Here is a 23,787-nt window from a genome sequence, read left to right as displayed (position 1 = left end):
CTGCGAGTCCCTTGGACTGCAAGGCAATCAAACCGGTCAGTCCTAGAGGAGATCAACCCTGACTGCTCTTTAGAAGGCCAGATCCTGAAATTGAAACTCAAATACTTTGGCCACCTGATAAGAAGGAAGGACTCACTGGAAAAGAGCCTAATGCTGGGAAAGGTTGAGGGCAAGAGAAGAAGGGGACGACAGAGAATAAGGTGGCTGGTTGGAGTCACTGAAGCAGTAGGCATGAGCTTAAATGGACTCCAGAAGATGGTAGAGGACAGGAAGGCCTGGAGGAATGTTGTCCATGGGGTCGCGATGGGTCGGACACGACTTCGCAGCTAACAACAACAGAAAAGCAAGTAAGCTACCTCTGTTCCTAAACATTAAAGATGTTGCACATAAAAAAACGGACGAGCTCTGATCCACTATCAATATAAAAGGGGCGGGGAAATGACATTGCCATAGGTGTATACTATAGGCCACCCAACCAAACGGAGGAAATAGATGAACCTTTTGCTAGTCAGCTAACTAAGGTATGTAGGAAGCACATCACAATAGTAATGGGGGACTTTAACTATCCTGACATCAACTGGGAGGCAAAATGCACCAAGTGGAATATCTAACAGATTCCTGACAAACCTAGCAGACCACTTTGTCTCCCAAAAACTAGAGAAGGGAACTAGTGGAGTAGCCATTTTGGATCTAATTCTCACTAACAGATGAAATGATAAAAGGTGTTGAAGTCATAGGAACCTTGGGAGGAAGTGATCATACAATATTGGAATTCAACATTATGGAAGCACAAGCAATAGAACACAGTCAAACTAGAGTCTTGGACTTTAAGAGAGCTAATTTCAATAAACTTAGAGAGACCTTGGGAAGGAGTCCATGGATGAGAATCCTCAAGGGGAAAACAACTCAAAAAGCTTGGGAAATTTTGAAAAGTGAGATAATAAAAGCCCAGTCTAGCACAATACCAACAAAGAGGAAAAATAACAGTGCTCAAAAGAAACCAGCATGGCTGCATAAAGAATTCTCTGATAAATTGAAAGATAAAAAGGACAAGTATAGAAAGTGGAAAGAGGGGCACATAACTAAGTCAGAATATCAGCAAATAGCCTGTGCCTGTAAAGATGAAGTGAGAAAAGCTAAGGCTCAAAATGAAGTAAGGCTTGCAACGAAAGTAAAAAACTAACAAAAAAAGCTTCTTTCAAAATGTAAAAAACAAGAAAAAAGTTAAAGAAATTATTGGTCCATTAGTGCGTGAAAGTGGCAAGAAGATGACAAGCAACAGGGAGAAAGCAGAACTATTTAACTCGTTTTTTGCATCTGTCTTTACACAAAGGGAAAAAACAGACCAACCTATCAAAAATAGTGCCATAAAAAACAGAATAGAAAAACAAGTTAAGACAGGCAAGAAAATGGTAAGTGAGCACCTGTCCAACCTAGACGGGTTCAAATCACCAGGACCAGATGGATTACACCCCAAGGTTCTCAAGGAACTGGCAGATGTGATCTCAGAACCACTGAACTATTTCAAAGATCCTGGAGCACTGGGGAACTACCAGAGGACTGGAAAAGAGTTGATGTAGTTCCCATCTTCAAAAAAGGGGGAAAAATGGACCCAGGAAATTATAGACCTAATGTCAGAACCCACTCCAATCCACATCTTCGGAAAGAACTCTTGAAGACAAGATTATCCAAGCAGGAACTTTTACTAAGACATAGATGACAAAGGATATAATAGACAGGACCTGAAAACTGTCTCACAGATCGACATTTTTAAAGTGTCAACCCCACCCCTCAGTCCATTTGGTCAGTCCCGGATCAGTCAAGTCTCAGGAGTCAAACCCCTCGTGGGAAAGGGAGAACCATCAGAACACAATTACTTCCTCCCCTTCACATTCCATCCGGAGATACAAGCCAGAATTCCCCCACCCACTTTCTTGTTTGCTCATAGATCAGAGAGGGAGAGGGTTCCTTTCCTCGGTCTTTTGCGATGGCCAACGGGCAGGCTGAATAAACAAAAAGTTACATCAAAGGGAAAGAGATGGGGCAATACACTCCCCCGTCTTCTCCTTCCTCCTTGGGAATGGCAGAATCCAGAATGGGGTGGGGGTGAGATTTGGGTTTGCACAGAGAGGGAGTTAGAAATGAAATATAAATGGATTCTGACACCTATCAGCTGGACCTCAATACCTGGAAAGATTCTGGAAAAGATAATCAAGCAACAAATCAGCACACACCTAGAGGCAAACAAAGTCATCACTAAAAGCCAACATGGGTTTGTCAAAAACAGATCATGCCAGACAAATCTTATTGCATTCTTTGACCAAGTGACAAAATTAGTGGACCAGAGGAATGCTGTAGATATAATTTACTTGGACTTCAGTAAGGCATTTGATAAAGTAGATCACAACCTACTACTTGATAAGATAGAAAAATGTGGATTAGACAGCATCACCACCAGATGGATTCATAGCTGGCTGATCGGCCGTACTCAGCATGTGGTCCTTAATGGAACCGCATCTTCATGGAGGGAAGTGTGTAGTGGGGTGCCCTAGGGCTCTATTCTGGGCCCAGTGCTCTTGAACATCTTCATGAATGATTTGGACGAGGGGATAGATGGGGAACTCATCAAATTTGCAGACGACACCAAGCTGGCAGGAATAGCCAAGACTCCAGAAGATAGGCTTAAGGTACAGGAGGATCTGGACAGACTCGAACACTGGGCGCTATCTAACAAGATGAAATTCAATGGTGAAGAAAGCAAGATTCTACATTTAGGCAAGAAAAACCAAATGTACAGGTATAGTATAAGTGGTACCTTGCTCAATAGTAATGACTGTGAGAGGGATAATAATAATAAGTTGGAAGGGACCTTGGAGGTCATCTAGTCCAACCCCCTTCTCAGGCAGGAAACCCTATACCATTTCAGACAAATGGCTGGCCAGTCTCTTCTTAAAAACTTCCAGTATTGGAGCATTCACCGCTTCTGGAGGCAGGTTGTTCCACTGGTTAATTGTTCTAACTGTCAGGAAGTTTCTCCTTAGTTCTAGGTTGCTTCTCCTTAACTAGTTTCCATCCGTTGCTTCTTGTTCTGCCTTCTGGTGGTCTGGAGAATAGCTTGACTCCCTGTTCTTTGTGGCAGCCCCTGAGATATTGGAACACTGCTATCATGTCACCCGTCACCCTTCTCTTCGTTAAACTACACATACCCAATTCCAGCAACCGTTCCCTATATGTTTTAGCCTCCAGTCCCCCAATCATCTTTGTTGCTGTTACTCTTTCTAGAGTCTCAACATCTTTTTTACATCTTGGTGACCAAAACTGGATGCAGTATTCCAGGTGTGGCCTTACCAAAGCATTGTAAAGTGGTATTAGTACTTCACGTGATCTTGATTCTATCCCTCTGTTAATGCAGCCTAGCACTGTGTTGGCTTTTTTGGCAGCTGCAGCACACTGCTGGCTCATATTGAAGTGATTGTCTACTAGAACTCCGAGATATCTCTCACAGTTACTACTATTGAGCAAGGTACCACCTATACTATACCTGTGCATTTGATTTTTTCTGCCTAAATGTAGAGACTTACTTTTTTCACCATTGAATTTCATTTTGTTAGATAGCGCCCAGTGTTCGAGTCTGTCCAGATCCTCCTGTATTTTAAGCCTATCTTCTGGAGTATTGGCTATTTCTGCCAGCTTGGTGTCGTCTGCAAATTTGATGAGTTCCCCATCTATCCCCTCATCCAAATCGTTGATGAATATGTTGAAGAGCACTGGGTCCGGAACAGAGCCCTGGGGCACCCCACTACACATTTCCTTCCATGTAGATGCAGTTCCATTGAGGATCACACGCTGAGTATGGCCTGTCAGCCTGCTACAAATCCATCTGGTGGTGATGCTGTCTAACCCACATTTTTCTATCTTATCAATTAGTAGGTTGTGATCTACTTTGTCAAATGCCTTACTGAAGTCCAACTAAATTATATCTACAGCATTCCTCTGGTCCACTAATTTTGTTACTTGGTCAAAGAATGCAATAAGATTGGTCTGGCATGATCTGTTTTTGACAAACCCATGTTGACTTTTAGTGATAACTTTGTTTGCATCAAGGTGTTCACTGATTTGTTGTTTGATTATCTTTTACAGAATCTTCCCAGGTATTGAGGTCAGACTGATAGGTCTGTAGTTTCCTGGATCTATTTTCCAATTTGACTGTGTTCTATTGCTCGTGCTTCCAGAATGTTGAATTCCAATATTGCATGATCACTTCCCCCCAAGGTTCCTGTGGCTTCGACACTTTCTATCATTTCATCTCTGTTAGTGTGAATTAAATCCAATATGGCTAATCCCCTAGTTCCCTTCTCTACTTTTTGGGAGAGAAAGTTGTCTGCTAGGTTTGTCAGGAATCTTGTTAGATCTTCCACTTGGTGCAGAGTTTGTCTCCCAGTTGATATCAGGGTAATTAAAGTCCCCCATTACTATTGTGATGCACTTCCTACATACCTTAGTTAGCTGACTAGCAAAAAGTTCATCTATTTCCTCTGCTTGGTTGGGCGGCCTATAGTATACAGTACACCTATGGCAATGTCATTTTTCCCCCTTTTATATTGACCCAAATGCCTTCAAGTTTACAGTTTTCATCATTGTGCTCTATTTCTATAGAGATAAAATTATTTCTTATATATAGAGCAACTCCACCTCCTCTTTTGTTTAGTCTGTTTCTTTTAAATAATTTAAATCCCTCTAGTTGTGTGTTCCATTTGTGGGTTTCGTCCCACCATGTTTCCATAATGGCAACAATATCATATCCGCCCTCATTTACCTGAATTTCTAGTTCACCCTGCTTACTGTTCATACTCTGTGCATTAGTGTATAGACATTTGAGTCCTTTATGACTGACCCTGTGTTTACTTGCTGCATAACTTGTGTGGTGCCTGGCTTCTCCTATTAGATTGCCGGGGACAGTGATGTTCTGTATCAATTAACTCACTGTCCCCATTGTTTAGTTTAAATGTTCCTCCAGAAAAGCTGTGAATTTATTGCCAAGTAACTCAGTCCCTTTCTTGGATGGATGCAGACCATCTCTTGTATACATTTTTTCATTGGACCAGCTACAGACATAGTGGCTAATACAACCAAAGCCTTCTCCTTTACACCACTCCTTTAGCCACATATTAAATTCTGCTATACGCTGGCCTTTTCCATTTTGCTCCTTGTACACTGGTACACTCAGAGTCCTAGTGGACAATCACTTAAACGTGAGCCAGCCATGTGTGGCAGCTGCCAAAAAAGCCAACACAGTGCTAGGCTGCATTAACAGATCACATGAAGTATTAATACCACTTTAAAATTCCTTGGTAAGGCCATAGTTGAAATACTGCATCCAATTTTGGTCACCAAGATGTAAAAAAGATGTTGAGACTCTAGAAAGAGTACAGAGAAGAGCAACAAATATGATTAGGGGACTGGAGGCTAAAACATAACAAACGGTTGCTGGAATTGGGTATGTCTATTTAATGAACAGAAGGGTGAGGGGTGACATGATAGCAGTGTTCCAGCATCTCAGGGACTGCCACAAAGAAGAGGGAGTCAAGCTATTCTCCAAAGCGCCTGAAGGGAGGACAAGAAGCAGCGGATGGAAACTAACCAAGGAGAGAAGCAACCTAGAACTAAGGAGAAACTTCCTGACAGTTAGAACAATTAACCAGTGGAACAACCTGCCTCCAGAGGTGGTGAATGCTCCAACACTGGAAGTTTTTAAGAAGAGACTGACCAGCCATTTGTCTGAAATGGTATAGGGTTTCCTGCCTGAGCAGGGGGTTGGACTAGATGACCTCCAAGGTCCCTTCCAACTTTATTACTACTACCACTACCACTACTACTACTACTACTACTACTATTATTATTATTATTATTATTATTATTATTATTATTATTATTATTATTATTATTATTATTGTCAGCCAGATGTTCAGACTGGATTTGGCATTTTTGTCTACCTATCGAGTCCTTACCAAGGACCTGGGATAGTTTATTATCATCATCGTCATCATCTTCATCACCACCACAGCCACCATTCTGACAGTTTTGCTGTACTGTTGTCTGTGTACGCCCCCACTGAATGCAAGCATGGGATTAACTGAGCCTGGTTTTTCTCAATCTTTTAAGTTGCCACAAACTAGTAGCAGAAGTGGCATTTGATCAGAAGGCAAGGAGGCATCGATCAATGTTTCCCCTTTTGCATTTGAGCATCCAAGAAGGGACAGGAAAGGAGAAAGGGGAAGAGAAAAGAGAAAGAAAAAGAAGGAAAGAGGGGAAGAGAGCAAGGAAGGAAAAAGAAGGAAAGAGGGGAAGGAAGAAAAAAGGAGAATGAAGAGGGAAGGAAAAAAAGAAGGAAGGAAGGAGATTATAATGAGAGGAAGGGAGGCTCTGAGGGAAGTCCTGCCTTAGCAGTTGGCCACCAGCAGTCATGCTGCCCTTTTGCCATCCCCTTGTCCTCTCCTCCTGATCTCTCCCATCCTATTGCGAAGGATGCTTTGGAGAGGGAGTGTCCTGCACCCACCATGAGCAGCCTGGCGAAGGACACAGCGCAGCAGCAGCAGCCGCCTCAAGGAGGCAAGTGCAGCCAGCGCCTCCTCAGGAAAGTGGGGCTGGACTAGGTTGAGCTGCAGGTTCCTGGTGCCCTGGAAACTCGAGGGCGGGGCTGGGCGCTTGCCCTCCACTGCCCGGGGATCTGGGCAGCCTGCACCACCGTCTGGGAGTCCCACGGGCAGCCCAAGAGTGATAGTGAGGCTCCTCTGATGGACTATGCCCTGGTGCCCACCCGAGTCCTATGCCCCTCCACTGGACACCCCGGATCCCCCCCCAAGCGCCCCCCAGCCATTGCTTCGCTTGTCAAAAAGTTGCAAAAGGGGATCACATATCCCTGGGACACTGACCATCAGAAATATGAATCAGTTGCCAAGCATTTGAATTTAAATCATGTGACCCTGGGGATGCTGCAACGGTCATGAGTGTGAAAAATGATCATAAGTCACTTTTTCCAGTGCCGTTGTAACTTTGAACAGTCACTAAGCAAACTGTTGTAAGTCGAGGACTGTCTGTACTATATCATTTTATTCCTTTTTTTGTCGGGGGGGGAGGGTCATCAAGTTTTTGATGCCTTGCTAGGCGACTCGGATATTGCCTTATCCTAAAAGTGGTACAATCGATGAAAAGGTTGAAAAGCCCTGTTGTAGATAACTCCTTGCTGGTTCTTTTGGTTTATTTAGGAAGTTTTGGAGAGCTTTAGTTGGTTTGTATGCCGTGGTTGATGCTATGTGGTTGTAATTGAGTGTTGGTGACTTCTGAGATTTTTTTTGATGTATGACATCCTTTTCAAAGCTTGTATTGGTTGAGCTATGGTAGGTTGAGTGATCAGGCACTTTTTTTTGTAATATATTTTATTGATTTTTTTAAAACACAAATCACTTAATTGGGGAACAGTGTGTTGTCTGGGTTTACATTTGTAAAATAATCACTAACAGTTGATTTCTATAATCCATAATCCACATAATGATGGTTTTAGTTGATTTCCTTTTTTCCCCAAAATTGCAAACATTGAGTTAATACAATTCTTATTGTTTTGATAGATAACAATTAAATATATAAATTTTCCCAATATTCCTAAAATAATAATCACATCAATACTGTATAATATTTCTTTTCTATCCAAACATTCTGGTTGCCTTACCATAGATCCTGTTACAGTCCTTATTTAAATTTGTTTCTCCCACAAAATTTTAAGTATTCTTAACTGGTAAAGATTTTCTCAAAAATTAATTACATTGAAAAATTTAACTTTTATTTTTTCCATATGAACCACCTCAGCACTTCTTAAGCATTTCTTAAGGAATAGATAAAACAGTGAAAAAAAGAAGAGCAAGAGTAAAGAAATATAAAAAATAGCATGCTACTTAAAATATATACCCCACAGCTCATATATGATCTTCCAAACTGAGCCGTGAGTCCAGGAGGACGCCCAAGTTGCGGGCCCTATCTACGGGGGATAACACCTCACCCCCCATAGTTAACGATGGAATAGACTGGTTAATCCGAGATGCCGGTATGCACAGCCACTCAGTTTTATATATTTGTTTCCAAGCTTTCTTATTCTTTTTAACCGTAATTAAAAATATGTTCAATCTGTAAGTATTCCATTTAATACATCTAGTCATCTAGTCCTTTAACTCTTATTCAAAACATTTCTGATTTATTATAATTTTCTTAAATTCAATCACATTTAAATATCTAAAACATTTCCTTTAAGATCTTTTCTATTTTTTAAACCATATTCAAACAAATGTTTCTTTTTTAAGTATAATCTGGTAAATCCCATCATTATTTTCTTGATTTTCACTTTGGTCTTTTTCCTTTGCCCAGTATCTTTCTTAATCAATGTATTTTGCTGAGTTCAAAGGTTTTTCCATATGTTCATAAATGTACTGTAGTTATAAAAAGTAAATCAGATGAAGTGTCTTTGTACAGGGCTTCTGCCTTTTCATGTTTGTTGAATATCTTTTTCTTTCTCTCCGCTTCTCTTATCATATTCTTTCTCTCTGATGTTCCTGACATTTCTAGAGTCCATTTTATCCACTCTTGTCCTCAGATTTATTTTGTAGTCTTAAGGGATAAGTTGTTTTTTCCAGTTCTTGTGAATTTTTTTCCATTAGGATTAAATCATGTTTCCTTGTTTTGTTAAGTTCCATCTTTAAGTCTCTATTCTCAATTTTGTATCCATTTATCTGTTTTATCTGCTCCTTCTCTTGTTGTTTTCTGGAGTTTTTTTTGGAAATAGATATATTTATATTTTCAAAGTTATTTTGGATTTCTTTGTGGTTTAAAATCATTGTTGTTTGAAGTAGTTTGAGTATACTATATATCTCCTCCTGTGGAGTATTTCTTTTCTTGATATGTTCTTTCTACATGTCTCTGATCTGTGATGGCCAATTTGAGTTTTTCTCTTCTCTTCTTTTCTCTGCAAATAGCTTTAGAGTCCTGATTAAATAGATATTTGTAATCCAAATAGTTCAAAAAAGATTTTTTCCCCTGAAATTTATAATTCTCTCTTTATCTACAGACCAGATTATTGTCTTTTTTTGTCACAAATGTTCTTTGTTTTTAAAGCTTTGAAGGTCACAAACACAGATTAGCGTTTCACAGATTTTGCCAAGTCTTATATTAAAGTCATAGCTGTCATAGTCTTCATCCACCACTAGGTGTCACCATTAGTTTTTCAATTTCCAAAATGAACAATTGTCTTTAGAATGAGAGTCTTAACCATTCAACAATTTTAGATTTATCCAGATTTAAGTTTTAAATTTCAGGTTTTATATTTATTTCATTTCCATATATTTTGATCCTCCATAAAAATATTAATTTGCTGCTTCTGTTAATATAAAGATGGAGCAGAAATCCCCCTCCTTCCCTTTCAAAGGTATTTTGCTACTTGGGGATCTTTTCCAGGAAATTAAATATAGAATAGAAAAGAGAAGATGAAATTCTTCACCCAGTTTCAAGCACGTTGTTCACAATTGTGCTGGTTAGTGCTTTTGGACTTCGGTTGCAAGTACCTTGGGGTGGTCGATGAAGTACGGCTAGCCTTTCTCCTGTCAGGTTAGAAGGCTTTCCCCAAGTCAAATGGAACGACTGCCGCCATTCCAAAATTGCCGGAGCACCCTTCTTTCTTTGCCCCCTGTCCAGGGTGACTTAGACCCATTTAGGGTGCCCTGGCAGGGTGAAATTAGCCACGGGGATGCAGAGAAGCCACAAGCTCGCTACCGCGCAAAACTGGAAGTCTCTGATCAGGCACTTTTTGATAAAGTTATGTGATTATCCATTTTATTGGAAGAACCAGCAGTCGCAGACAAAAATACAGGAGTCATCTAAAACATACAGTGTAAGGACTGTAACAGACACTGTTGTAGGACAAAGAGGCAGAAGACTGGTGCAGTGCATCCATGAACACCAACTAGCAGACAGAAGACATAAATAAAACTCCTTAATTTCACAATACATAGACAGACTCGACCATAGTTTCAACTGGGAAACTGTGAACATCCTAAATCAAGCCAAGTCCAAAAAACCCAGAAAATTCCTGGAGATTTGGCACTGATTGGCCATCAACAGGTACCTAGTGCTAAAAATCATCTATACCATTCAAAAGAGTCAGTCAGAAAGTCCAAAAGGAAACCAGAAGACCAGAACACCAGCTCATTAACAAACACCTACTGTATATGTGTAGAGATTAACACCAAGATTAATACTAGCCCAACAATCTAAGAAGTAAACAACTGTAACCAAAGAACTACCAAGGCAGACAAACAAGCCAACAGTAAACAACAGCGTAATCAAGAAACTACTAAGAACACACCCACCAACACTGACAGGGCAAGCCACTGGAATATAAAAATAAGAGCAAATCCCACTCCCTTCTAGCACTGATGATGTTACTTAGTTTGGTAATCAAATGTCTGCAAGAAAGCTCAAGAGAGGTTAGCATCAAGGACCCTACAACCCTGAGTTACAACTATTTTCTTCTACTAGTAATCATGTTAGTTGTACTACAGTTTGATTTTGTGTCCCTCCCCCCGCCCCTCCAAAACCACCTAGTGGGGTGTTAGATGGTGGTTAGTGCAAGGCTGGTGTTCCTTGCATGGCTTTATACAACCCTCCCCCCCTCCAAATCAACATGGTGTAATAGTGAATAACCTTATAAATATAAGGTCATTTGAGTATTTTGAACAATTATTACAATTTTTTAAATGTTATGACATGTTTGTATGTTTTTTGTAGATTGTGACAAAATGCCTGGAAATCTTCCAGCCCCAGTGGAAAACAACAAGGAAGAGGTAAGAATAGAAGGTAGTAATTGTATTGATGATGATGATGATGTAATAATAATAATAATAATAATAATAATAATAATAATAATATGATGATGATGATGATGATAATGATGATAACAATAATAATAATACTACATAGGAAATTATTCGATAGTTCAGATCTTTCAGATTACTTTTATTGAATATGTGCAAATTGCTCTGAATTTGAGTTATTTTGAATCCCAAATACCTCTTTTAAATTTTAAACACTCTATTCTAAGCACCAAACAGCTCACCTTAAATGCAAAACAGACTTTTTGTCCATCTTTGTTTTTAGGCATGAAACACTTGTAAATGATTGAAGGGAGACATTTCAAATGTTAAACATTGTGCAACCCTATTTATTACTATTGTGTTTGTAATTTAAATCTGGTATGAACATATTTTGTAGTAATACTATATTTGGAAATAGGATGAATGTCTGCCTTAAACCTATAATCGAGTATTTAAAAACGACTAAGAGCAAAAATATGAAAAATTGCACCATCGGTTTTCAGGTCACTTGGTAGCCTTCAAAAGTTTAGGAAGGGATTGTTATTGTGAGAAGTGAAAAGCAATTCTTCTGAGTCATTTTTGAAGTAGTCTAATATATGTATACTAGAGTCTCTTTCCAATCAAGCTGTCTTTGAACTCCTGATGACTTTGTGGACACAACCATGTAATTTGTTTGGCACCACTATGGACATGGTTTGCCATGTTCTTGTTCAGAGTTGTTTTTTCAACTTCCCAATCTAGTCTAGTTGCCCTGACATAACTAACTAGGCTTGATCTTGCTTAGCTCCCAACTCCAGAAAAAGAAGTGCTTCTTTTTGGTTTGTGTGCTTGCATTTCTTTCTCTCTCTCTCTCTCTCTCTCCATAATCTATATTTCTATATACCTATATATCTGTCTTTCTTTATATTTAAATACAACTACATGAATAAATTCGCAAAGATAGCAAAACATGTTTTTCCTAGTATTTTTCTTTTCCACAGGTGCAATTCAGAGCCAGTGCATTTGTGACAAAGGTAGTGAATAAGAAGCTACTTTCAAATAAGAGTCAGTCTAGACTAGAGACTATGACTGGATTATATAACACAAGATAATTTCAGTCATTAAATTAACAGATTTTCTGAGTCTACAGTCCAAGTGGCTAGCAAAACAAGTTAGGCTTGTGCAACACTTTGAGCCATAAAAAACCCTCTAACTGGGCTAAGCATGTTGTGGGCATGCATTTTCTGTATCTTTCAACTGATTTGGCTAAGCTGTGACTTGATGTCACAGAAGTGAGAGTATGTCTGTGTCAGATTCACTGCTGAGCATTCTCTAGGTATGATGGAATACAATTTCTTTTATTCCTCTGTTATCTGGGGAAAGCACCAGTTTTGTATTGCACTTATTTCTTAAATTTCTATTCTACCTTTAAATCAGGAGTCCAAGGAGATATGTGTAATGTTCCTTCCTTTTATTTTATTGCTACCACAAAAACTCTGTGAGGTAGGTTGAGTTGAAAGAGAGTGGCCCTGTAGCTGAGGGTGGACTGGAACCTCGGCCTTCCCATTTGGACTCCAATACCATAACTATAGTATGCTGCTATCTCATGTTCAAGAAGACTGTCTCTTTGAGATCTGCCCCATCTATGTAGCAGTACAAAATTGTTATTTTCTACATGCAGTACACATTTCCAATTTTGAGGGGTTACCAAGGACTTTAGTAGCCTAAGAATCTGTATCTTGCTAGGCATAGAGTGCAGAGACATTCAAGGGAGTCATAATAGCAGTTAGGCACTCCCCTTCCATACCTCAAATATACATTTCTTGTGGGTTCACTCTACACCATGCTTTTCAGCCACTTGATGTGTGAAACTATTCTAGCTGACTGTGGATATAAGTTCTACATGTAGTTCTTGCAGAATGTCTACTCTTTCAGTAACCAATATTTGAAATTATGATAGTGTTGAATGAGGGGTACTTACGATGGAATTCTCAGTTGTGTCTGTTGCAGCATCTTGCAGTCCCATGACCACCATTTGTGACTTCCACTGCCAGCTTCTGATAAGCAGAATCAATGGGAAAGCTGGCAGGTGGTAATACATGGTGATGCTGCAACTGCATGGAATTTGCCTAAAGATAGCAACAGGGAGTGCTTGATCTGCCATCCTAAGTTAGGGTGATCACATAACATTGTGCTTTATGTCTGCATCACTCAGTGACCAAAATCCCCATCCACTGGGGGACTGTTAATATTTGGTTTGTTGATATATTCTTGTGAAAGATTTAGTTTGACACAAAAATCTTTTTCATTCTAACTGAAACCAGATTGATTCTTTTCAATAATTTTACCCACCGTTTTTGCTTATTTTATACAGTGATTCTAGTAATATCCAGCATATAAATTAGGCACATTTATTTATTATTTATAAATATTTTTGCCTGCTCAAGGCAAATATTTACTTACACATATTTTTGCCTTTCCAAGTTTTTTTAACACATCCAGTAATTGGAGTATACATTTATGTAGTAATGAATTAGTATATTTGTAGCTAAACTTTTTATGATGTCTTAAGGATTGAAATACAGAAGTAATTTGCATTCAAAATAATGTCTGAGATGACTTGCACAGACAGAGGAATAATGCTCTTTTGATTCTCTATAAGAGGTTTGCATTTTTTCATTTACAGGGTAGTAGCTCTTCTGAAAGATCCAAATCATTAGGATCATCACGCTCCAAAAGGTCAGTTGGTGTGTTTTTAAATTTTTAATTTGCCTGTTCTCTGAATTGATTGACTATAAAAATTTATAATTATGCTCAGAGGTGATTTAACAGAAATATTATGGGGCGCTTGATGGAGTATATTTTTTGTACTTTTTAAAATAGTTCATAATATTAATTTACCCATTGAATACAAATATTCTCAGATCTGAAATCCAGTTGCACAGAATTGACAATATGGAATTATATATCCATTATAATTCTTTTAGTTGATTGTTTAAATTCTTCATAAATTGTGTTAGATTTGCATAAAAATATAATTTCAGGCTGTAATTCTATGCAAAATTGGAGTTTGCTAAAGTTTTGTAATTTTGTTAAATTATGTACACATGACATAACATTTGTCTTTGCTGCTCATTCAGAAAACCCACAGTTGTAACAAAATATGTTGGTTCAGATGAAGAACAAACTTTAGATGAAACCATGACTCAAGATATTTCAAATGAAAACTCGGAAAATGAAGTTGATATGAAAAGTTTGCCAAAAGGTAATTAATCTGTTAGTTCAGAAGTACTGTTAATATTAGAATATTTTCTTAGTCACTGAATAAGCTTCCCTATCTTTTCATTTCTCTTCCATTTTGAAAATGCTGGCTGCTACTGATAAAAATAATGGATTCCTGTTCAAGTAGCAGTAGTTAATTTCAGGATATAAAGAAGTGGGGATAAACAGTTCATTAATTTAAATGTATATTACAACAAATTGTATACAAATGTAGCATAAATTAAAGTTTTGGAGGAATTAAAAGAATATATTTGTAACATCTCTTTTTAACTTTTTAAAAATGCCCCAATTAAGCAAACAGGATTAAGTAAGCAAGAGTGATCGGGTGATTCAGGTGTGGGCCCCAGTGCAGTGGGAAGCAGGCCCAAGGCCTGTGGGGATCCAGTTGGTGGTGGCGGGATGGATTGGGATAGGCGAGGTATTTCAGTGTCGGTAACTTCAAACTAAATCATCAATAGCTTTTTTTTGGGGGGGGAGGGTCTGCTGTAACTTTGAATGGTCGCTAAGCAACCAATTACGTTGAAGATTATCTATACCACAGGTCTCCAACCTTTCCGGCTTTGCAGACTGGTGGGGGAGGGGAGAAAGGATGATTCCATGCGAGCCACTTGCACAGTTGGGGATATGCACACTCTCATGGCGTTTCCATGGCCAGGTTCCAAGCGGCTCACTGCCTGGTACTAGGTCATGGCTGGGGGGGGGGGTTGGGGACCCCTGACCTATACTCCTGCCACTTATTTTTCCCACAACAATAACCTATGAGAGAGGTTGGTCTGAGGGAAAGTGACTTGATAGATATGATCAGAATAGCAAACAAATTAAAGGCACATAACTGATAAATTGAAAGACAATCTACTATTTGGGAAGCTAAAGCTAAAGAATTTTAATCAAATAAATCCGCAAGTACCTATATTAGGGAGATAATACATAGATAATCTATATGTGGAAATGATTAAATAGTACATCTGTATAGAAAAAAACAGTTTAGTAGGAGAGTTGTAACAGCGGGGAATATGTAGATTTAATGTACATTCAGTTAGATAATTTAATACTATTAAAAAGGAATTTAAAATACCTTTTTAAAAAAGTGAGTGGTATGATTTTTTTAGTATAATCTATCATAAGTATCCTTTTATAGTGCCCACTGTGCTCGCATTGGCAGAGTTAATAGATTTCTCTTGACTCTGACAATTGCACTCCACTCCTGGTGGGTGATTGATGTATTCTTATTAAATAACCAATACCCAGACGTTTTGAAGGCAGTTGCAACAGTTTTATTTATAGCCTTAGCTTACAAAAACTGTTTGGTGCATTGTATATGTATATTGATAATTTTATAAGGTTTTCTTTTTTATATATGTATGTACTGTTAATACTTGCATTAATGGTGTGCTGCATTTTAAAATTCTGTCATTTTGTCTGTGGATCATATATAAATAAATCATAATATTACTGTAATGTTGGTATACTGAAGTATAGAAACACTGGATGTTGCAGATCATAAATGTATATTGCACTATATTTGAGTACCTCTGTCTAAATCATGTATTATCACATTTATTAGTGAACTATATAATCCATATATTGTCAGTATTTTATCACAAATATATAACGCTAATTATTATCTAATACCATACTACAATGAAATTATTTGTGCTCTGTATTAGTGTGAATGTATACATGAGAAAGATGAAGTACATGAAACTCATTCAAAGCAGGCCAAAAAGGCGGAAAGGTTTACCCAGGAATATTTCAGTGCATGCTGCATATGGGAAAAATCAGTTATTATCTTATAATCAGTAGATATGATTCCCAGAATGTGGATGAGAAATTGGCACCTGGCTTCCGGTTTGCGCACGTGGCGCTGGTGGATGTGCCAGGAGAAGCTCCTTCCCCGCCCCCCCCCCGCCGTCAGGTCTTTCTTCCTCCAAGGACCCTGCAAAGGGTTAAAAGTTACCCGTGAGGAGGCGCACTCTGCAATCGCGGAAGGGCGGCAGCCCTCCATTTGATCCAGAGTTACTCCTCTGGCCCGAAGAAGAAGAGATCCCTGCTGAAAGCCAAAATCACTATCAAGTACAACGAAGCAATCTGGAGGATTTGGGTGAGACCTTACCCTTCTAGCAACCTTATTTGTACCTCTGAAATTTTTGGGCCACTAAAAAGTTTTATTGCTTATTTCTACGGGGACCTACTACCCTGTTTACTACTAAAAATGAATTAATTGGATAAAAGACTTACATTAGTCTGCAAAAGGATTGTACATGCTATTGAGGACATCTTGTGGCGAAACTTGGTATAGCAGGAAAACCTTTTTTTTACTCTGAGATCTGGCTCTAACAGATTTGTCCTTGACATTATCTTTAAAGATAAAAATTGGGAACACCTGGCACTTAAAACAACCTTTAGGAATAGTGGAGGTGGACATTTATTGACTTTTATTAAAATAGCCTCCACTAAAGGCCTACCTGTAAAATACTAAAGAAATGGAAGAATATTGACTATAAACTCATACTTGATACAATTTTGGCAATGACTGCAGACTTATGACAAATCTGACAGCACAAAGTCACCAAATGAGACTGTTACTTCAATTGATGAACTGACAATCCAAAAACAAACAGAAGCAGAGGATGAGGAATTTAACAACAAAACAAGAGAAGTACAACAAGTGCAATCTACTGAGAGCCTTGATGCCCAAACTTTGATTTCAACTATAAAACCTACTATCCAACAAGCAACAGAAGCTGAAGAAAGCAATACTAAGATGGAGGATGCCAAAGGTCTTCAAATACAGTACACCAAGACTTCAACCAAACAAACAATAACTACAACACCAGACATGACCTCTTACCTAAGCCAGATGGATTTGAAAGAAGAAGACCACATTGAATTAATGACAATTGCACTACGCCAAGCATGGAGATTGGAACGAAAATTTAATGACTACAAAGGGGTCACTATGAAAAATTGATAACTGGATGGTCTCCCTAGATTCAAACAACGTGCGTAGGAAGAAAGGGAGACACATTTGAGAAGCTAAAGGCAATGATATGGAAGCCTGCCTGGCACAAGAAGAAAGCTAGAATTAGATTTTAAAAAAAATTCTGTTGTAAGTGTTGGGACTTGCAATAATAAAGCTTAAATTTTTCTCTCAACGGGCCAAGGAGAACTGTTAAAAGATATAAACTGAGTCTATATTTAGGATTATTTTTTTTTGCCCAAGATGGCGGCGACCATGGGCGGTGTTTGTTGAGCTCCGCGGTGAGCCGATACAATGGGTGGCTGGGGGGCTCACCAAAACCCAGCCGAGGTACATACTCGGAGGGGGGGATGCAGGAACAACAGGCTAGCACCGTTTTGCGATGTGGAGCCTTCCCCCCCCAGAGCAGAGCAGCGGCAGCGGCCGGGCGGCTTGTGGTCTGCCACTGATCAGCTGGCGCCCGGAATCAGCTGTTGGGCGCCGTTACCGGCTTCAATCGATCCTTAGTTTTGGCTTGCCTCGGGCGTTGGACTGGAGTGGCTTCGGCAGCCTAGAAGTCTTCTGCGGACCCCTGGATGGACCACCTGGTGCCTGAAATTAATCGGAGGGCGCCGTTCGCAGCCGCGTGGATCCCTCTACCCCTGACTGCTACTCTGGCCTTTCGACCTGGTATTCCTGTCTGGACAGTGGTTGGATGATCTGGGAGGGGGTTCACCGGTCATTGTTCCCCTGTCATGGTCCGACCATTATCTCCTGTGGCTGGTCTTCCGTTATGCCACCCCCCACCACTGGGCTGCAGAGCCGACCAGATGGTTCCGCCCTAGGTGCCTAATGGACCCAGAACGGTTCCAGATGGCGCTTGGGTCTATACACATCGCCCTCACTCACAGCCCAGTTGATGCCTTGGTTGATGCCTGGGAAAGGGCGGCTACTGAGGCACTCAACTGTGTTGTACCCTTGCGACCCCTGACCCGGCGCAGATCCCGCTGGGCTCCATGGTTTTCTGTGGAGCTCCGGGAGATGAAGCGTCGGAGACGGTGTCTAGAGAGCGGTTGGAGGTCCAGCCGTTCCGAACCTAACCGATTGCAGTTAAGAACCTTTATAAGGTCTAATCTTGCTGCGATGAGGACGGCGAAGTCTAATTACTTCACCGCCCTCATCGCGTCCGCAGATAATCGCCCGGCCGCCCTGTTTAGGGTGACTTGCTCCCTCCTTAATCAGGAGGTGAGGGAGGAGCCCTTGCAGGGGCAGGCCGAGGAGTCATCATCTGACGGACAAAATCGCTCAGATCCGGGCCGGTTTGGACTCTAACTGGGCAGAGTCTGACATGGAGGAATCGGACGGTCTACAGCATGTTATCTGTACTGAGTTCGATCCTGTTTCCCCTGATGATGTGGACAGGATTATGGGGAGGCTGAGCTCCACCACGTGTTTATTGGACCCGTGCCCCTCCTGGCTGGTTTATGTGGCTCGGGAGGGGACACGAGGCTGGCTCTAGGCAGTGATAACTGCTTCTTTGAGTGAGGGTGGTTTTCCCACCGCCTTGAAGGAGGCGGTGGTGAGACCCCTCCTCAAGAAGCCTACCCTGGACCCAGCTGTTTTAAACAACTATTGTCCGGTCTCCAACCTTCGCTTTCTTGCGAAGGTTGTTGAGAGCGTGGTGGCGCATCAGCTCCCTTTGTTCCTGGAGGAAGGTGATTATCTGGACCCGTACCAATCGGGCTTCAGGCCCGGGTACAGCACGGAGACGGCATTGGTCGCGCTGGTGAATGATCTCTGGCGGGCTCGGGACAGGGGTTGCTCCTCTGTCCTAGTTCTATTAGATCTCTCAGCGGCTTTTGATACCATCGACCATGGTATCCTATTGTGGCGTCTCGGGGTTGGGAGTGGTAGGCACTGTTTTGCAGTGGTTCTTCTCCTTTCTCCTGGGTCGCTCGCAATCAGTGTTGATGGGAGGGCAGAGGTCGGCCTCGAGGCCTCTTGTTTGTGGAGTTCCTCAGGGGTCAGTTCTCTCTCCCCTCCTGTTCAACATCTACATGAAACCGCTGGGTGAGATCATTTGTGGTTTCGGGGTGGGGTATCATCAGTACGCTGATGATACCCAACTTTTTTTCTCCACCCCGAACCAACCCAGTGATGCCCTCGCCGTGATGTCCCGTTGCCTGGAGGCGGTCCAGGTCTGGATGGGGAGAAACAGGCTTCGTCTCAATCCTGCCAAGACTGAGTGGCTGTGCATACCGGCATCTCGGACAAACCAGTCCATTCCATCTTTAATGATGGGGGGTGAGGTGTTACCCTCCGTCGATAGGGCTCGCAACTTGGGCGTCCTCCTGGATTCGCGGCTCAGTTTTGAAGATCATATAGGAGCCGTGACCAGGGGGGGCTTTGCCCAGGTTCGCCTGATACACCAGTTGCGACCCTACCTGGACCGAGATGCCCTGCGCACAGTCACTCATGCGCTCGTGACCTCCTGATTGGACTACTGCAACGCTTTCTACATGGGGCTGCCCTTGAGGACCACTCGGAGGCTTCAGCTGGTGCAGAATGCAGCCGCACGGGTTGTAATGGGGGTTTCCCGATACTCCCATGTAACACCTCTACTCCGCGAGCTGCATTGGTTTCCGGTTGCCCTCCGGGTGAGATTGTTTTTTTTTTTATTAAAAAGTTTTACAATATATTTTTTAAAATAGAAAAAACTCCCCCTCCCCTCCCCCAACCCTCCCCTCCCCCTCCCCGACTTCCCACAGCTGAATACAGGGTATAAACTCACAAACCTAAGCTAAAATATGCTAACAACAAAAATAAAACATTAAATTCTATTGCACTTTAACTCCATAGTCATAACTATATTACTAACAAATAACAAATAACTAATAATACGCCATATAAAACCACTACTTATTCAAATGCTAAATGAAACTTTTTAGTCCCATATTTATTCTGAATATATTCAATCCATCTTCTCCATTCCACAATATATCTCTGTTGCGATTGTTCTTTCAAATATGCTGAAATCTGTGCCATTTCTGCCAAATTAGAAACTTTCAAAGTCCACTCTTCTATAGTCGGCAGTTCCTCCTTCTTCCAATATTGCACTACTAAAAGTCTTGCTGCCGTAATTAAATTCAACATCAATTTAGTATCTATAACAGTAACAGTAAATACCCAACAAAAACAACTGCAGAGAAAACCTTATTTTTTTCTTAAATATCTTTTGCATATTCCACCAGATTTTAATCCAAAAAGCTTTGACTTTTTTACAAGTCCACCATATGTGAAAATACGTTGCATCCTCACAACCACACCTCCAACATTTGGGCTGGCAGTTCGGATACATACTTGCTAGTTTTTTAGGGTCTAAGTGCCACCTATAAAACATTTTATAAAAATTCTCTTAAATTTTGGGCCTGTGTAAATTTTACGTTTCTAACCCAAATCTTTTCCCAAGTATCCATTGTTATAACCTCCTGAAAATTCTGGGCCCACTTTATCATACAATCTTTAACAAGTTCCGTTTCTGAATCAATTTCTATCAATGCATTATATATCCTTCTTATATGTGCTTGACCTTGATCTCTTATCTGTTTTACCAAATTTCCATCAGTTATCAAAAAGCCAACTTTCTGATCTTCTTCCCATACTGAAACCAGGTTTGCACAATCTTTTCTTCTTTTAAAATATTATATGGCTTTAATTGCCATACATTCCTTTCTATCCTTAAAATTTCTTTATATGTGGTCTCATCATGTTTAAATCCAACATTTATATTTTCTATTGCATTGTTTAGGTATTGCCCAAATTAGTATCTTATAATTTAACTTATCCGCGCGCCTTTGGCGTCTAGTCATGCCGGCCACATGACCACGGAGACGTCCTCGGACAAGCGCTGGCTCTTCGGCTTTGAAACGGAGATGAGCACCGGCCCCTAGAGTCGGAAACGACTAGCACACATGTGCGGGGGAACCTTTACCTTTTTAAATTTAACTTATGTCTATATTTTTTCCATACTCGCAACAGAGCATACCTTAATATATGTACCCTCCGGGTGAGATTCAAGGTGCTGGTGATGACCTATAAAGCCCTAAATGGCTTGGGTCCGTGATATTTGAGGGAACACCTGCTGCCGGCATCAAGCTCCCTTCGTCCTGTGCGCTCCCACAGGGAGGGTCTCCTCAGGGTACCGCCGGTAAAAGATTGCCGGCGGACAATACCCAGGGGGAGGGCCTTCTCTGTGGGTGCGCCGGCCCTTTGAAACCAGCTGCCTGTAGAGCTTAGGACTGCCCCTGACCTTCACTCATTCTGCCGGGACCTGAAGACCTGGCTCTTCGAGCTTTCTGGCCTAGACTGAGAGTATTAACTGGGGTTTTAATTGTATTTTTAATTGTAATTGGGTTTTTATTTCAAGGTTAGTGTAATTATTTTAATTGTTTTTAATTTTTGTAACTTGTTGCATTGTTTTAAAAAACCTTGTGAACCGCCCTGAGTCCTACGGGAGAAGGGCGGTATATAAGTTTAATAAAATAAAAATAAATAAAATCTAGTTTTTTAAGGGAATGAAAATTAGCTACAAACATGTTAACTATAGATGAATTGTAAGGATGACAAACAATATATATGTATTTCAGATATGATAATTACTATACAATGAAATAGACTAGCTATCAGAACATAACTTTGAAATATTATAGAATTTGCAATCATATAATAAAAGATATTATTTTAAAAACTGATGAACTACTAAGATGATAAATAGAATATATTAGTTGCAATGATAGAGCTAAAAAAATTTCTTAATGGGCTAAGGGGAATCTTTAAAAGATACATATTGATTTTATATTTAACTTTTAGACCTTTAAAGGAAAAGAAAGTTAGCTATTAGAATTGACTTATATTACAGAATTTGGAAGGATACAACAAAAGATATTTTTGCAATAATTGGTGAACTATTAAGATGTTAAATAGAATAAATTTGTATAACATAAGAATGCACTGAAATGAACAATATATGTGTTTTAGACAGGATAATTACTATATATAATGAAATGGGGGAAATGTGGGCTACCCGAAAATTAAGTTTTCTTTTATATATTACAGGCTAGTTCGGAATATCTTATTCCAATTAGGTAAAACTTAAAAACAGGACATGGATATGTATATGTGAAAATATATTGAAAATTGTTCTAATTGATTGTGTTATAATTAGAAATGTATTAATTTGATTAATTTGACTATGCTATCATAACTAAGGGAATTGAAGAGGGAATTCTTGTTATTTACTATTGTTTACTTTTAACTACCCAACCACCGTATTGCTTCATAAATACCTGGATGTAAAACTAAAAAATCAATAAAACTTGAATTAAAAAAAAGAAGAAAGAAATTGGCACCCAATAAAAATACCAGGAGACTTGAAAAAGACTGCCAAACTAGGATTGGCAAAGCCTTCTGTTGAAGGTTTTTTTTAAAAAACAACAACCCTTGGAATTACAGTCCTTTAGAGTCACCACAAAGGTTAGATAAAGTGGCTAATCCTCAGAGCCCAGTAACTGTTTGATTTCATAAATTTTATTGTAATTTTTAACTATAATTTTCCTAGGAACTATTGTTGTACAACCAGAGCCAGTACTTAATGAAGACAAAGATGACTTTAAAGGACCTGAATTTAGGAACAGAAATACTGCTAAACTAAAACCAGAAGCTCAGAAGAAGCGAGGAGGTAAATGCATTATGAATTACGTTAAATTCTATCTTTAAAATGTTCCACATTGGTCATTACTTTGTGCATATTGTATGTTGGATTTCAGTGTCTTCTGCTCTCTTAATAGGCAAGATAGGTTAATAAGAATTACATTACTTTTATTGCCAACTGGCAATTGGGAGTTAGGGTGGGCAATCTGATAGCCCAGAGATACAAGACCACAAACTCTTTTCCTGTGGCACCAGCTACCCTGCCATTCATAGCTGCTAGAAATCAGCATCATACTTCCTTTACATTTTGAGGTGAGAAGAACACGAAAAGCTAAAGTAATTAAAAAGCAAGATCGTCCAGTTTCCCCAAATTAACTCAGGTTAAAAAAAAATCCTGTCCACCTTTGTGATACATCATCTCCCATTCTGCGTCATTTTAAAACCCCAAAAGAAATCTCAGTGTGCAGAAGCTTAGTGTATCAGGTGTTGGTTCAGAAAAAGCTATCAAGAAAAGAGAACTATTTTACCAGCCGCTTAATGAACTTTTAGTGAGCTAATTGCTGTTAGGAAGTGTGCATTGGATGATGTAGTTTGTTATTCATGCCATATAGAAGATTTTAATGGTGTACAAAATGTTTCTTGGAGAAGCAGTTCCTGTATATGTGATGTACTAAACAAATTGAGCATAGTTGCTCACTAATTGCTGTTTAAAGGAAGAACCAACTGCCACAAATCTTTGTTATTGTCCTATAATATAGCTTAGTTGTGTGTAGAATCTGCAACCTGAGAAAGTTGTGTATGGACCTTGTAAATTAAAAATGTTTTGTGAATTGCAAGACCAATTGTGAGACTGATGCACAATTCCCGTGCTAATGGAAATCAGGCAAATCAGTAGAACTATATGTAGGCTTGAAATTTTGATATATAAATATTATTTTGAAAATG

General features: G+C 39.8%; 1 protein-coding gene across 3 annotated transcripts in view; it reads left to right on the top strand.

Moving 5' to 3' along the window:
• Positions 1-23,787, top strand: part of ATRX (ATRX chromatin remodeler) — a 118,964-nt gene that overhangs the window by 16,033 nt on the left and 79,144 nt on the right. For all 3 annotated transcript variants that reach the window (XM_081336832.1, XM_081336831.1, XM_081336833.1), the window contains 4 exons: positions 10,828-10,883; positions 13,579-13,631; positions 14,033-14,157; positions 22,751-22,870. In XM_081336832.1, coding sequence (XP_081192958.1) covers positions 10,828-10,883; positions 13,579-13,631; positions 14,033-14,157; positions 22,751-22,870 — 354 coding nt within the window. The remainder of the gene's footprint in view (positions 1-10,827; positions 10,884-13,578; positions 13,632-14,032; positions 14,158-22,750; positions 22,871-23,787) is intronic.

Source organism: Vipera berus (genome assembly GCF_964194415.1).
Source record: "Vipera berus genome assembly, chromosome: 11".
Classification (NCBI taxonomy): domain Eukaryota; kingdom Metazoa; phylum Chordata; class Lepidosauria; order Squamata; family Viperidae; genus Vipera; species Vipera berus.
The sequence above is the reverse complement of the archived record's forward strand: the minus strand, read 5'-3'. Positions and strand labels throughout refer to the sequence as shown.